This window comes from Enhydra lutris, unplaced genomic scaffold, assembly GCF_002288905.1.
Source record: "Enhydra lutris kenyoni isolate GAN:26980312 unplaced genomic scaffold, ASM228890v2 scaffoldscaffold27, whole genome shotgun sequence".
NCBI lineage: Eukaryota > Metazoa > Chordata > Mammalia > Carnivora > Mustelidae > Enhydra > Enhydra lutris.
In genome coordinates this window covers 8,210,214-8,223,167 of record NW_019154111.1, presented here as the reverse complement: position 1 = coordinate 8,223,167, position 12,954 = coordinate 8,210,214, and the positions used below count along the sequence as shown (strand labels likewise).

The 12,954-nt window shown below is 41.4% G+C and overlaps 1 protein-coding gene across 1 annotated transcript in view; it reads left to right on the top strand.

Annotated features, from left to right (window-relative positions):
* Nucleotides 1–12,954, top strand: part of LOC111151934 (caldesmon 1) — a 184,168-nt gene that overhangs the window by 162,856 nt on the left and 8,358 nt on the right. The window contains exons 8-13 of the mRNA XM_022510159.1: nt 196–460; nt 3,006–3,146; nt 8,281–8,324; nt 8,433–8,511; nt 10,485–10,622; nt 11,079–11,174. Coding sequence (XP_022365867.1) covers nt 196–460; nt 3,006–3,146; nt 8,281–8,324; nt 8,433–8,511; nt 10,485–10,622; nt 11,079–11,174 — 763 coding nt within the window. The remainder of the gene's footprint in view (nt 1–195; nt 461–3,005; nt 3,147–8,280; nt 8,325–8,432; nt 8,512–10,484; nt 10,623–11,078; nt 11,175–12,954) is intronic.

Sequence of the window (12,954 nt, the reverse complement as noted above, 5' to 3'; positions counted from 1 at the left end):
AGAGAGGGATCAGATTCAGACCTTGAGGTTACAGGCAGACCCCTGACCCCTTGGGCTGGTGTGAAGACCCACTGTGTGATGAGGGGGAATAGAGATTTCTTTTGGGTGGGGGATGCAAAGCCTGCAGACCAATGTCCTTCCCTGGGGGAGGCTGCCAGACTGATGGTTGTCACCCCGCTCTGCATTTCCGGACAGCCGCCCGGGAGTGGGAGCAAGGGCCGGCGAGGCCAAGGAGGCCGAAGGCGCTTCGCAGGTGGAGGCCGGCAAGCGCCTGGAGGAGCTTCGCCGTCGCCGCGGGGAAACCGAGAGCGAGGAGTTCGAGAAGCTCAAACAGAAGCAGCAAGAAGCAGCCCAGGAGCTGGAGGAGCTGAAGAAAAAGCGGGAGGAGCGAAGGAAGGTCCTAGAGGAGGAAGAGCAGAAGCGGAAGCAGGAGGAAGCAGAGAGAAAAGTCAGAGAGGAGGTAAGGAGGGCACAGCCTGCCTGCCCTGGGCCCCCAGTCCATGTCTGGTGACCCTTCTAGCCCAGGGAATAATTTTTTTTGTGGTGGAATGCTTCTGCTCTTTTGAGCATGGACTCTTATAAATATATTTGAAGAATAATAAGGCTAACTAACCATGCACTGGGCACAGTTCTAAAACCTTCATCTGTAGCACTTTATATCCATTTATAACTTTCTGATGTGGGTAGTGTTATTATCCCATTTTTCAGATGAGGAAACTGAGGCACAGAGTGGATTAGTCATTTTCTCATGGTCCCATTTGCCTTAACCCATTCCCCTATATTGTCTCTCAATAAAGAACAGGAAGCAGAGAAAGATGAAGAGGTCTGCAGAGTAGTTATAAGAACCGAGAGTCACATGATAGTTGTTTTCTGATATTTGAAGAGTTTTGATAGGGAGATTTTTTTAAATAGTTCTTCTTTTTTTAATGGAAGAGTCAGGAAATGAGGTCATCACAAGCAGGAGCAGTATCTGCTTTGTCCGTTACTGTAAACCCAGGAGCCAACACAGTGCCAGGCATGTAGCAGGAGCCCAGGAATGATGAACAGATGAATGTGTTCCATCTTTTAAGACAGAACTAAAAACAACAGATAAAGTTACAAGAAGACAAAGTTTGGACACTGAGAAAGCACTTAACCAACTACAGCTTTACAAGGTGCATTCTTTCCTTTTATCTTGAGGTGTATTATTATCCTCACTTTGTAGACCAAAAAAAAGAGAATCAGATTATTTGAGTGACTTCTGTGAGTCACTTGACTAGTAAGTGATAGAATCAGTACTGGACCTTAATTCTCCAAATCAGCTTAGAGCTGTTCCCTTTGGTCTTAGGAGATAGTGACCTCCCATCATTTGAACTATGCAGAAAGACTTCCGATGGCTTTCTGACGTGGATCCTCTGCGAAAATTGGCTGACCGCTGCAGAAAGTTTGGATAAATTATTCCAAGATCTCTTCCAACTCCAGCTCTCAGTGAGCCAGTTGCCTTTGGTTGGGAAGTACTTGGGATGATAGTGCCTTTGAATCAAACATACCTGGGCCAGGATCCTTTGCCACTTGCAAGCTGGGACCTCGGCAATTACTGAACTAAGATCAGCTAAGACTTCTTTTCTTTACCTGTGGAATAATGTCTACTTACAGCACTGATGCCAGGATTAAATAGATCATTGTGTTCATGGTGCCTGGTAGTTATAATTATTGTTATCGTTGTTGTTATTGTTATTTAGAGGAGCAGAGTATCAATGAAGGCAGAAGAGAAACACTGACTCTTAGAACTGGATTGGACCTAGGAGATGATTTGGTCTAACCTCCTACCAAACAGTCGTTAGTCAGCAGAGCCACAATAACAAATTCCCATAGACTGGGTGGCTTATAAACAACAGAAGTTTATTTCTCACTCTTTTGGAAGTTGGGGAGTTGGAGATCAAGGCTTCAGCAAATTCTGTGCCTGGTGAGACCCCACTTCCCAGTCTTCCCATCGCAGCCGCACTTGGCAGAAGGCAGAAGAGAGCTCTCTGGGTTCTCCTTAATAAGGGCACTAGAGCCATTGGTGAAGACTTTACTCTCATGATCTAATCACCTTCCAAAGGCCTCAACTCCTAAAACCATCATTTTGAGAGCTAGGACTTTAATTATATGAATGGGGGTGGACACAGACATTCAGCCCATAAGACAGAGAATCGTTCTGCCAGATGAACATCCAGTCTCTGCTTAAGAACATATAGTTTGAAAACTACAAAAGACTACACACACATCTCTCAGTCAATCATTCATAGAGGATGTGTGACTTGATCAGTGCTCTGAATGTTTGGCCTGAGAGAGAAGATGGGGGAGAGTATTATAGACCAGAAGGAAGGCACAAAGGGGTTACTGAGACACACTGTGAACATCTGTGACTTCAGTGGTGCAGTGTCTACATATTTTCAGGTTTGTCCAACCATCTAAAATAATCTCAGTTGAGGCAGGGACAACCATAAAATTATCTCTTATATAATTTGGCGAATATAAGAACTTAGATTTATATAACTTTGCACATCAGTTATCTCATTTGTCTTTACAACCCTCCTAGCAAGGTGGGAGAAGGGACATGTACCTTCCTTTTACATACACAGAAACGGAAGATCAGTGTTAAATGACGTGACCGGATGGTAGTGACAACGATCAGCTTCATGCTGAGCACGAGGCCTGGCATTTTACATGGGCTTTCTCATTTAGCCTCATGACAGCTACCATAGTCTCATTTCACGGATGATAAACTGAGGTACATGAGCAGAGAAGTGAAGTGGCCAAGGTCACACCGTTGGGAAGTGGCAATGCCAGAATGTGAGTCAGGCAGTTGGACTTGCCAGCTCAGGATTAACCTCTGGCCACTGCCCTTGAGGAAGGGGTGGCATCCAGTCCAGAACCCAGCTCGTATTCCTCTGGGACTAGTGCTTTCTGCCCTCCGGCCCTCCTACCTTCTGGCTTAAAGCTCATACTGATGTCCTTGTTATTTGTTCTTTCTCCCTCAGGAAGAGAAGAGGAGGCTAAAGGAAGAGATTGAAAGGCGACGGGCAGAAGCTGCTGAGAAACGTCAGAAGATGCCCGAAGACAGCTTATCAGATGACAAGAAGCCATTCAAGTGCTTCACTCCTAAAGGTTCATCTCTCAAGGTATTTCTTATTCCCAGAAAGCCTTCTTGTAACACCTCCATTATAATGTGATGAAAACTGGATTTTTGCCCCTTACTTAGTTATCGCTCAAAGCCTTTGCTTCATTTAGCTTTTTGCTCCTTCTTTCAGCCTTTTCAGAGCTCCTCTTTGTAGCATGTAGGGAGGAGAGAAATAAAGCAGAGAGCTTTGTATCTGTTGTTCGTTAGATGCTTTGGTATGCATTAAAGTGACATTCGGCGATTATCTCTAGATTTCAGTGACCCATGCCCTCCAGATGCCTCATCCCTTCAAGCTGTTGAAAATGGAAACATTAAAAGTTTATAAAGTGGGCAACTATACTATAAAAGTTTGAGCCACTTTTCATACTAGCCGTTCACTTTTAATGTCATTATTAAAAGTAGGGCGGCTGGAAACGGTACTGGTCAAATCTGAAAGCTGTTATCCCGGGAGGAGATGAAATGTATCTTGGGGATCCTTTGCCAGGATGAGTTTGGTCCCGGCACTGCCTTTGAGGAGTCAGCTCCTAACTGATGGAAGATGGAAGTGCTGGCAAGAGAAGAGAGAATGAGCAGGAGGGAGCCCAGTCAAGGACTTGAGGGAAGAGTTGACATGCAGAGAAAAGAGAACAGAAGCAAGAAAGCACTATCTATTATTTATACTAAATGCCATTATTTTTAAATATGTGGGGGTTTTTTTTGAGAGTGAACATTTATTGAGCACCTGGCACAGTGAAGATAGTCAATAAATATTTGCTGAATGAGTAAATGAATGAACGAATCTTCAGAGATTGGAGCTTTTAACACTTATTTCTCCCTCATTTTCCATCAAACTAGCGAGGCTACAAAGTGTGGACGATGGGCAAAACCAGAGAATCATAGCCAGGCTCCAGCTGCTTAAATATACGTGTGTGTGTCTATAATTGTGTGTGTGAGGTCATCTCATGTGGCCCTCTAAAGTGAACAAAACCCAGTTAGTAAGTAACTAATTAATTTTACAGTTACTACCTGTTTCACAGGAAAATCAGCGTGTTTGATCCTTAAGGAACTCTGCTTAGTCTTTATGATCATCTCGGTCCCAATCATAGTCTGATGCCTCCCACATAAACTCCTTATACTCGAACCCTCTCTTCTCAAGATCTGCTTCCAGGAGAATCGGAACTAAGCCACAGGGGGATTTTATTGTTTCATATTTGATATTTATAACATACCTAATAGTGGCTATGTACTATGAAGGAGAGAAGTGCAAAGCAAGGTCTTTGCCCCCATGGCGTTACCATAGTCAGCTGCTCAGGGGAATCCCAAGAATAACCAGGTAACCGACTGCAGACTTCCAGGCAGTGACCCCTCAGAGCAGAGCGCAATGAGTAGAAAGAAGCTTTATAGAGTGGGTGAGGGTTATGGTTGGACACTGAAATTTGGATTTCATAGTTTTCCTATGTCCCCAAATATTCTTCTTTGGATTTTTAAGCCGTTTAACAATATAAAACTCATTCTTAGCTTGAGAACTATGTGAAAACCATGGCCTGCGTAAGGCCCATAGGCACATGGGCCACAGTTTGCAGACCCTGCTGTAGAAGAAAGAGCAGAAAGGCAGTAGCAACAACAACAAAACAAACAAAGCAAAACACAAAAGCAAAAAACAAAAACCCCATGCGATTCAGGTTATCTCCATGCAGTGACCAGAGTTCTGTTCTCAGTCTGGGTCCTTGTGTTTCTGGCTCATCAATAATCAAAGAAAGCTGTATTCTCTCTTTCTACCCTCCTTGACATCCCACCCAAGCTAAACTTTCTTTGAACAGTCTTGATAACATGAAGAAAGCCGTAGTCATCTAAGCTTCTAATTGCTGTTCTTTTCAGGAGAAACTACAACCCTTCATCGTTTCCTTCTCCAAATACCTCCTCTCTACTAAATTATTCAACTTATTTATTTCTCTGGTCTTTCCCTAAGCCAGATTCCTGGCTTCCCATTTCATCCAGCATTCCTAGGAAGCCATTCATCTATTCCCTCTGCTAGAGAAGCATGTGTGAGCACATTATTTATGTTAAAAAGAAACAAAAACTGTCTAATTCCTATATAACAGAGACATGCTTTCAGGCACAGGCAGTCTATTGCTTTTTTTCCATAGTATGTGCCTTGAAGAATTTGCTGTGGCTCTGGTTTTGGAGCTCAGTTTCATATTCTGTGATTGAATTCCTACAGTTGCTGATACTCTGGGCCCTGCGACTTTTATAAGTGGTCATAAGTTAAGACTGTAGAATGCCAGTGCGAGGGAAAACATTTGCTATTTGACCTCAAAGTATTATCAACTCATGTATTTTGTTAAGTTCTCATGACTCCTATTCCTTGTCTGGGAAACTCTGAACTTGGTTTCTCACAGTTAAAATTTTGTTAGCGGTGAATGGTTTTTCTTACATAAAACATGCACAGAGCAAATTTTAAGTGAATTAAATTTAAAATTGGGTTTTTATTATTGTTGTTTTCATATTTCGGTGGTGGAAGGGGTGTAGAGTAGGAGAGAGCCAGTTTTCTAAAATGAATAGCATGTGGTCTTTCCCTTCAGTTTTATCGAGACAACACTGCCACCTCTTGGTCTGCGGAAGAACTGATTGCTCTCGTTAAAGTCCTTTTACAGAAATTTGTTTAGTGTATAAATTCAGTACACCTTGTTACATTATCTAGATGGAGTTAAGGATGTCCCAGTAGGAATGCATCAGTAAATGGACGGTGAGACCTGACAAAATGTGATAATGAAGTCAAGCTGTGTTTGATGTCATAGGTACAAAAGGAAATGTCAGAGTCGGAGAATCTCTGCCATTTGAATTAATGGGATAGGCAAGGTTAGCAAGCTCATTCCAGAGTTGGAAGGATGCTGGAAGTGCTACAAAAACCAAGTCTCACCTCTGCCGCCCCTTCCTCGTGCCTCTCTCCTTCCCCTGTGCGTTTCATTCCTCCATCCCCCGCTGCCCTGGTCCCCAAATCTCCATGCTCTGTCCCAAATGTCCTGTCCACTGTAACTCGTGCACTTCTCCCCCCACCCACTTTCATAAACTCATTGATGAACCTGTGTAAACTATAAACTAAAAACCTCAGCTCAGAATCCAAACTACTGAAAAACTCTTCTCCACTGACCCCACAGACTCACTTCTCCCAAGGCCACATTTTCTTCTTCTCTTTACTATGGTACCTATCATTGAGTGTGAAGTATTTTATTTGTTTGTTTCTACTAGTCTCCCCTAGTCATTGTGTTCTTCTTAAAGAATGGGACACTGTCTTACACACTGCTGAGTGTTCAACTTTATAGAGTGAGTGCTCAATATGTAATTTATTGGTTAAGTTTAGCTGACTCGCTGGCAGGGTTAAAGGATGGATGGATGGATGGATGGATGGATGGATGGATGGATGGATGAATGAATAGATAATATTAAAAATGGCAGTGCATGGTTTCAATGTATTTCACCTTATTCAGCTGGGAACTTTTTCTCCAGAAGTACACATCTAAATTATATTAAAATCAGAAGAAAAACTTTAAGACAATTTGCATCTCATAAACTCAGGGCTACTGATAACACTTTTTTGTATGAAGTTTGATTTTTAATGAGTTTGCATTTATCATTGTGAAAAATCATTGGAAAGAATGAAATGCCCCCACTAACATCTATAAAGATGTCACTCAACTGATATTAGGAGTGAAGCATTTTTCCAAAAAGCCTAACTGTGTTTACTAAAAAGTCCATGAGTCCCAGGACAGTCCAGGCCAGAAAGAGCCACTAACATCTCAGAAGACTCTAAGGGACACTCAACCACAGCAGCCTGGAGTGTCTGAAGTCTGGTAGATTCCTTGGCTGCCCTGAACAGGGCAGAAAATGGACCCCTTGGGCACGTGTGTGCTTTGGCACAGGCAGTCATTTACAGAGGTTTTAGTATTTGCTGATTTTGGTAGGTGATAAGTGACAGAGGCTATTTCTCCCCTGATGTTAGGTATCCAAAGGAGTCAACAGATACTTACTGACTTACATAGAACATCTGATTCGAGTCATACAGTTTTAGTGAAATACCATGTTTGATTTAGTAGCTTTAGTTTTAGTAGAAGGAAGTTCCTAGCTTTTTTTTTTTTTTAAGGATTTTATTTATTTGACAGACAGAGATCACAAGTAGGCAGAGAGGCAGGCAGAGGGGAGGTGGAGCAGGCTCCCTGCTGAGCAGAGATCCCGATGCGGGGCTCGATCCCAGGATCCTGGGATCATGACCTGAGCTGAAGGCAGAGGCTTTAACCCACTGAGCCACCCAGGTGCCCCTGGAATCATAATTTTTAGCAAATGCAAATGGCACTTTATTGCTTTGGTTATAATTACTCAGGGATCCCTGAGATCATGACCTGAGCTGAAAGCAGAGGCTTAACCCACTGAGCCACCCAGGCACCCAGAAGTTCCTAGCTTTAAAGAGAAAAGGGTTTCTATTAAAGACTACCATTTCATATATACCCATCAGTTTTTCTGAGCTTTTTTCTGCCATTCCCACTTGGGCTAATGGGGGTTTCATGGGAGACCTCAGCCCTGAGGAGCCGTGCCCCAGATCTCAGTCTCCTCCCATCCCCATCTTCCATGTTCAAGGCCAATTAAATTCAGCCGTTGGCTTGACAGCTGTCAGTTAGGAAGCCAGGCTAAGCAGGAGGGGAAGAGTTCACAGTTCCTAGTTATCTTGCTTATTCGATCCTATTGCACACTAAATATATATTTAAATTGCTGTGGGAAATTTTTGTTAATCAAATAACATGGTATATCTATACTCATATAAATATGTCATAAAGGGTAACAGTATGTGCTTTTGGGAAAAAATGGTTGTTGTCTTGAAATGTAATTATTTTGCCACTGAATGACATTGTTTCACAGGCATTTTTATTCCATTTCTGTCTGGTCTTTAATTTGCCTCCAGAACTTTGTATTTCTCCACACTTTCTCTATCGTCTACCATTTATCCCCTCCAAATCTCACTCTCAAATACCTCGTAAGTAGTTTTATTATTACTGTTATCCTATACAGTCTCTGGTGCTTTCACTTCCCAAGTCACATGGGCTGAGAAACATTGTTTATAAGCTGCAAATATTAACTGGGTCTTTCTTTTTTTCAATTCCTAGATAGAAGAGCGAGCAGAATTTTTGAATAAGTCTGTACAAAAAAGGTAAATATGGTTGATTATTCAGTTGAGAATTACCAGCTGTTGTATATATGGAAAGATTCTCTCTTGTATTTTTATGTGTGTATGTGTGTGTGTTTATTCACGTAACAGTGGCATCAAATCAACTCATCAAGCAGCAGTCGTCTCCAAGATTGACAGCAGACTAGAGCAGTACACCAGTGCGATTGAGGTGAGGTGGCCTCGGTGTCCTGGGCAGAGACAGATTGTGTGGATGGATGACCATAGAGGCCTAGGACAGTAATCAGGTCCAGTAACCACATTACTGTGTTGGAATATTAGTGATGCTTCATTATACTTCAAACTAGTTACAAAAAAGAGCAGTGATAAAGATAAATTATAGAAGATTTTAAATAAATTATTGTTTTCTACTTTCAGCCAGAATATTCCTTTTTTTTTTTTTAGATTTTATTTATTTATTTGACAAAGGGGGGGGGGAGGAGGCTCCCTGCTGAGCAGAGAGCCGGATGCGGGGCTCGATCCCAGGACCCTGAGATCATAACCTGAGCCGAAGGCAGAGGCTTAACCCACTGAGCCACCCAGGCGCCCCACAGCCAGAATATTCTTTAATGAAGCTGTTACTCATTTAATGAACGGGCTCCTTGGTACTGAACTATGTTATTTGTATGGGCATAAGTATATCTTCAGTATCCTTAATTATTTTTAAAATGTGTTTCCATATGTAGTTTAAACAGTTCCAACTGTGCTTAATCCTTTTTTATCTATAAAAACTTTTATTATCAAATAAAAGTAGTAGTATAAGTTAATATAAAGGCAATAGACTAGGTTTAATCATCACCATTGTGCTTGAAAGACCATAGTTTTATGCTTCTTTCTGTTCCAACTTTTTTCCACCCCATTCCCCCGTAAAGGGGGGTCTACATGATTTGGAAATAGAGTATATTTCCAAGTACCAAAGCACTTGGTACAGGGCCATTGAAGAAGATGTGTTTTTTTCTCCTTTTGTAGTTTTAGTCAATGGTTTTACCCTTCCGATGTATATCAGAACACCTGCTATAAAGTAATTGGATCCGTTTGGTTTGATTTTTCTCCTCTCCTTTGTGTAGAGTAGAGATACCTGTAAAATAGTTCACAAACAAATGATAACAGGGGATAAAAAAGAGAGAGGTCTGGATGATTTGTCAAATGAATAATCAAGTCCTAGTACTGAAGAGGTGATTTTTCACAAGACTAAGTGTCCAGAAAAATATAAGACAAATTGCAGATAGTTATTTCCTGTGGTTGAATTGATCAGAGCTTTAATAAGATTAGCAAAGCCGAGACTGTGGCTTCAGAGCTTACACAGTCCTGGGAGATTTTCTTACGTGTGGCCACTGATGGTACGTACCCCTCACCCTGGCCGGCCACCTTGCCAGCACATGCCACGGGCCACAGAGCAGGACCACCAGAGAAACTGCAGGCTTCTGGGTATGCCCATCACTGCTGCTGGAAACATACTGTGAATGCACACCTTCCATTTTTACATCTGTTCTTCCCTGTTTCTGGTACATTCTCCATACACAGATCTCCATTTTTCAACATGTCCCTGTCTTAGGTCCTTTGTATATGCCCTTCCCTCTACATGGAATGACACTCCTCACATAGCCACTTCCATACCTTCTGTAGCATCTCTGTTTAAATGTCACTTCTTCAGAGGGGCCATCTTTGCTGCCTTAAACTGTTATTCCCCTCATGGCTGCCCTCTGGGTGAGTTTTACACACTACATTTCTCTTTCGTGGCACTTTCCACATTGTGAAATAAATACTTGTGTAACTAGTTACTGTTGTTCACACAGCAGACTGTCTTGAGCAGCTCTGTATCCCCAGAGCCTAGCACAGTGCCCTGCGCACACACAGCCCTTACCTGTTGAAGAAACAACGTGAAATACCACCTTCGCAATCAGCGGTGTCCCAGGAAAAGGCATCATTTCATTTTTGGAAGACCCTCTGACGTAGGTCTTCTGGTTTATTGGAGGCATATGTGTCATCAGAATGTAGTTTCACAACAGAATTTTGGGGGAAGGTGATTTTTTCTTTTTACTATCACCACAAATTTTAAATGATCATGTTGAAGAAGACAAGCTCACCAGAATCTTGTGAACAGACTTCTCAGCACGAACCCTAAAGATAGTTCACACATTTCAGGGAACAAAAACCACCAGACCTCTGAAGCCAGCGGCTTCGGATCTTCCCGTTCCTGCTGAAGGTGTCCGCAACATCAAGAGCATGTGGGAGAAAGGGAATGTGTTTTCATCTCCCACTGTGTCAGGCACACCGAATAAGGTCAGTAGACGATTTGGGTCTTTTAATTTGAGAGGCTGGATTTTTTTTTTTTCTTTTTTCCTTTTTTTTTTTTTTTTTAAAGGAATCACACTACTTAATTATAAAAGCAGTGAAGAAGATGTTAATTCTCTGAGAGACGATGTGTTCAGGAGGCTAGGCTGTGTCCTGTGCTCTGACCACAGTATTCTAAATGAAGTGCCTGAAATTAATCATCAACCCCTGGGAGTGGGGGGTGGGGTGAGGCACAGGAAAAAGAAAACCAGATAACATTGTCTTTAAATATCAAGTTTAAGATTTATTTTGCTCAAAATATTAAAGATAGAGATCAATAACTGATTAGTGTCACATAATGGTTATGTGAAGAAATACCTAGTAGTATTTTTGAGGTTACTTTAAAGTTTTTTTTCCAAGTAAGGTTTATTTTTTTTCTGTAATATTGGATTATTGACTTTGTAGGAGACTGCTGGCTTGAAGGTGGGGGTTTCCAGCCGCATCAATGAATGGCTAACCAAAACCCCAGATGGAAATAAGTCACCTGCTCCCAAACCGTCTGTAAGTAGCTCTGGGTTTTTTTGAAGTGTTTTGATATCTGTTTCCAGCAGCAGAAGGTCTGTTTGCCTGGGAAAGACAGGTGCTTCTATCCTTTGCTGTCACCCCGAACAACAAATGAGGAGAGGCTCAGAATTAGAGAGAGCAGTCCAGCGCAGAGGGTAGAATGGTGCCACAGTCACCTCGACACCCTGAGCGGGGCAACTAGCCAGAGCTTGAAGCGTCCACAGTTTACACTCTTAACTAGTCTGTTGGCTTAGCTTCCATTCTATAAATCGCAGTTAGGAATTTGAAAGTGAAAATGGCAAATTATCTTGGCCACTTCTCAGTCAAGGGCACTCCTAGAGTTATTCCCAAAAGAATGTGTATGTTGGCTATTTTGAACCCATATTTTCTAATTTGCCTAATTTCTGTAACTTAACACAAAAATACAGCTATTGGGCAGTTGAAATAATTGCTGTAATTTTATTGTCAACACCTCCAAAGGAAAGCCATTAAAAAAAAACAGGCAGTAAAACTGGAAACTATAAAAACTGGTTATGAATGTTATTTTTGGAAATCTAACATTTTCTTATTAAGTGTGGCTATCTTACTATAAAAATGTTCTTTTAAATTTTTCATTGAATGTCTGTGATCATTGCCTTGCATTTATCATTATAACCAAAAACCTTATTAAGCTCCCTACTATATATTAGTGGGCTTTCTCTGTTAAGTTGCTTTTATACCTTTGTTGGTGCCCAAGGGAACAGAGCCTCTATTGGTATAACCACACCAAACCAGAGGTAGAAGAAAAGGCTTCTCAATCACTGGCCTCTGCGTTGTTGAGCATTTAATTGCATCCATTGACTCCACATTTAATCTCCAAAGTAGTCAGTAAAGTTTATCACTTTTCCAACTTAAAAAGAAAAAATGGAAATATTTCCATACATTTCGTGGGTACAACTCCTTATAATCAAGTAATATTCAGCCTGAGATTGTTTGTACTAGGGCTCATGGGAGGTATAAAACTAATGTAAACCCAAGTTAAAACTGAAAAGTCAATATATTGGAAAAAAAATCTTTCCCGCATCCAAGTAGATAGGGAAAGAGGGTCTGTAACTGGAGACAGTTTAGGCAAGGGTTCATACCCAAAAGGTATATTCTCTTTAGTGCCTCAAATTTCCCCAGCACCAGAGGTGACATAAAGAATAGGAATTACTTTTTTAAATGGTAATTATATAAGTTTTGTGTGTACAGACGAGTGATTATTAACTTTTCTGAATTTTGGGCCCTTTTGAAAACCCAGTGAAATCGAAGGGCGCTCTCCCCTCAAATACACATGTGATACTAATTGAGCAAGTTCGTAGACCCCCTGAAGGTCTCACAAGATAGGAAGGCTAAAGAGAGAAAGGTATATGTTTTCTTCTTCGATGAGTATAGCACATCACTACACGAGATGGTTACTTTTTCACATTTACAGTTTGGCGATCTCACTCATTTCTAAACCATATTATACTCCTGTGTTTGGTGCAGGACTTGACCCTTACTCTTTTAACAGCACCATAACTGATAAGTTATCTTCATCCATGTTGTCCTAATGGGAGGGTTAAGAGATTTAACTTAGTTATTACTACAACAGGTATAATAACTGTGCAGATTTTCTGGAAGGACCAAAAGGTATTACAGGGAAATTACAAAACCATTGCCTGCCTTACCTGTGATTTAGTAAGCAATTTGCTAGACCATCTCTGAGAGGAAGAAGAGGAAAGGAAGGAAATGCATCAATTAGTATAGATTGGGGTGA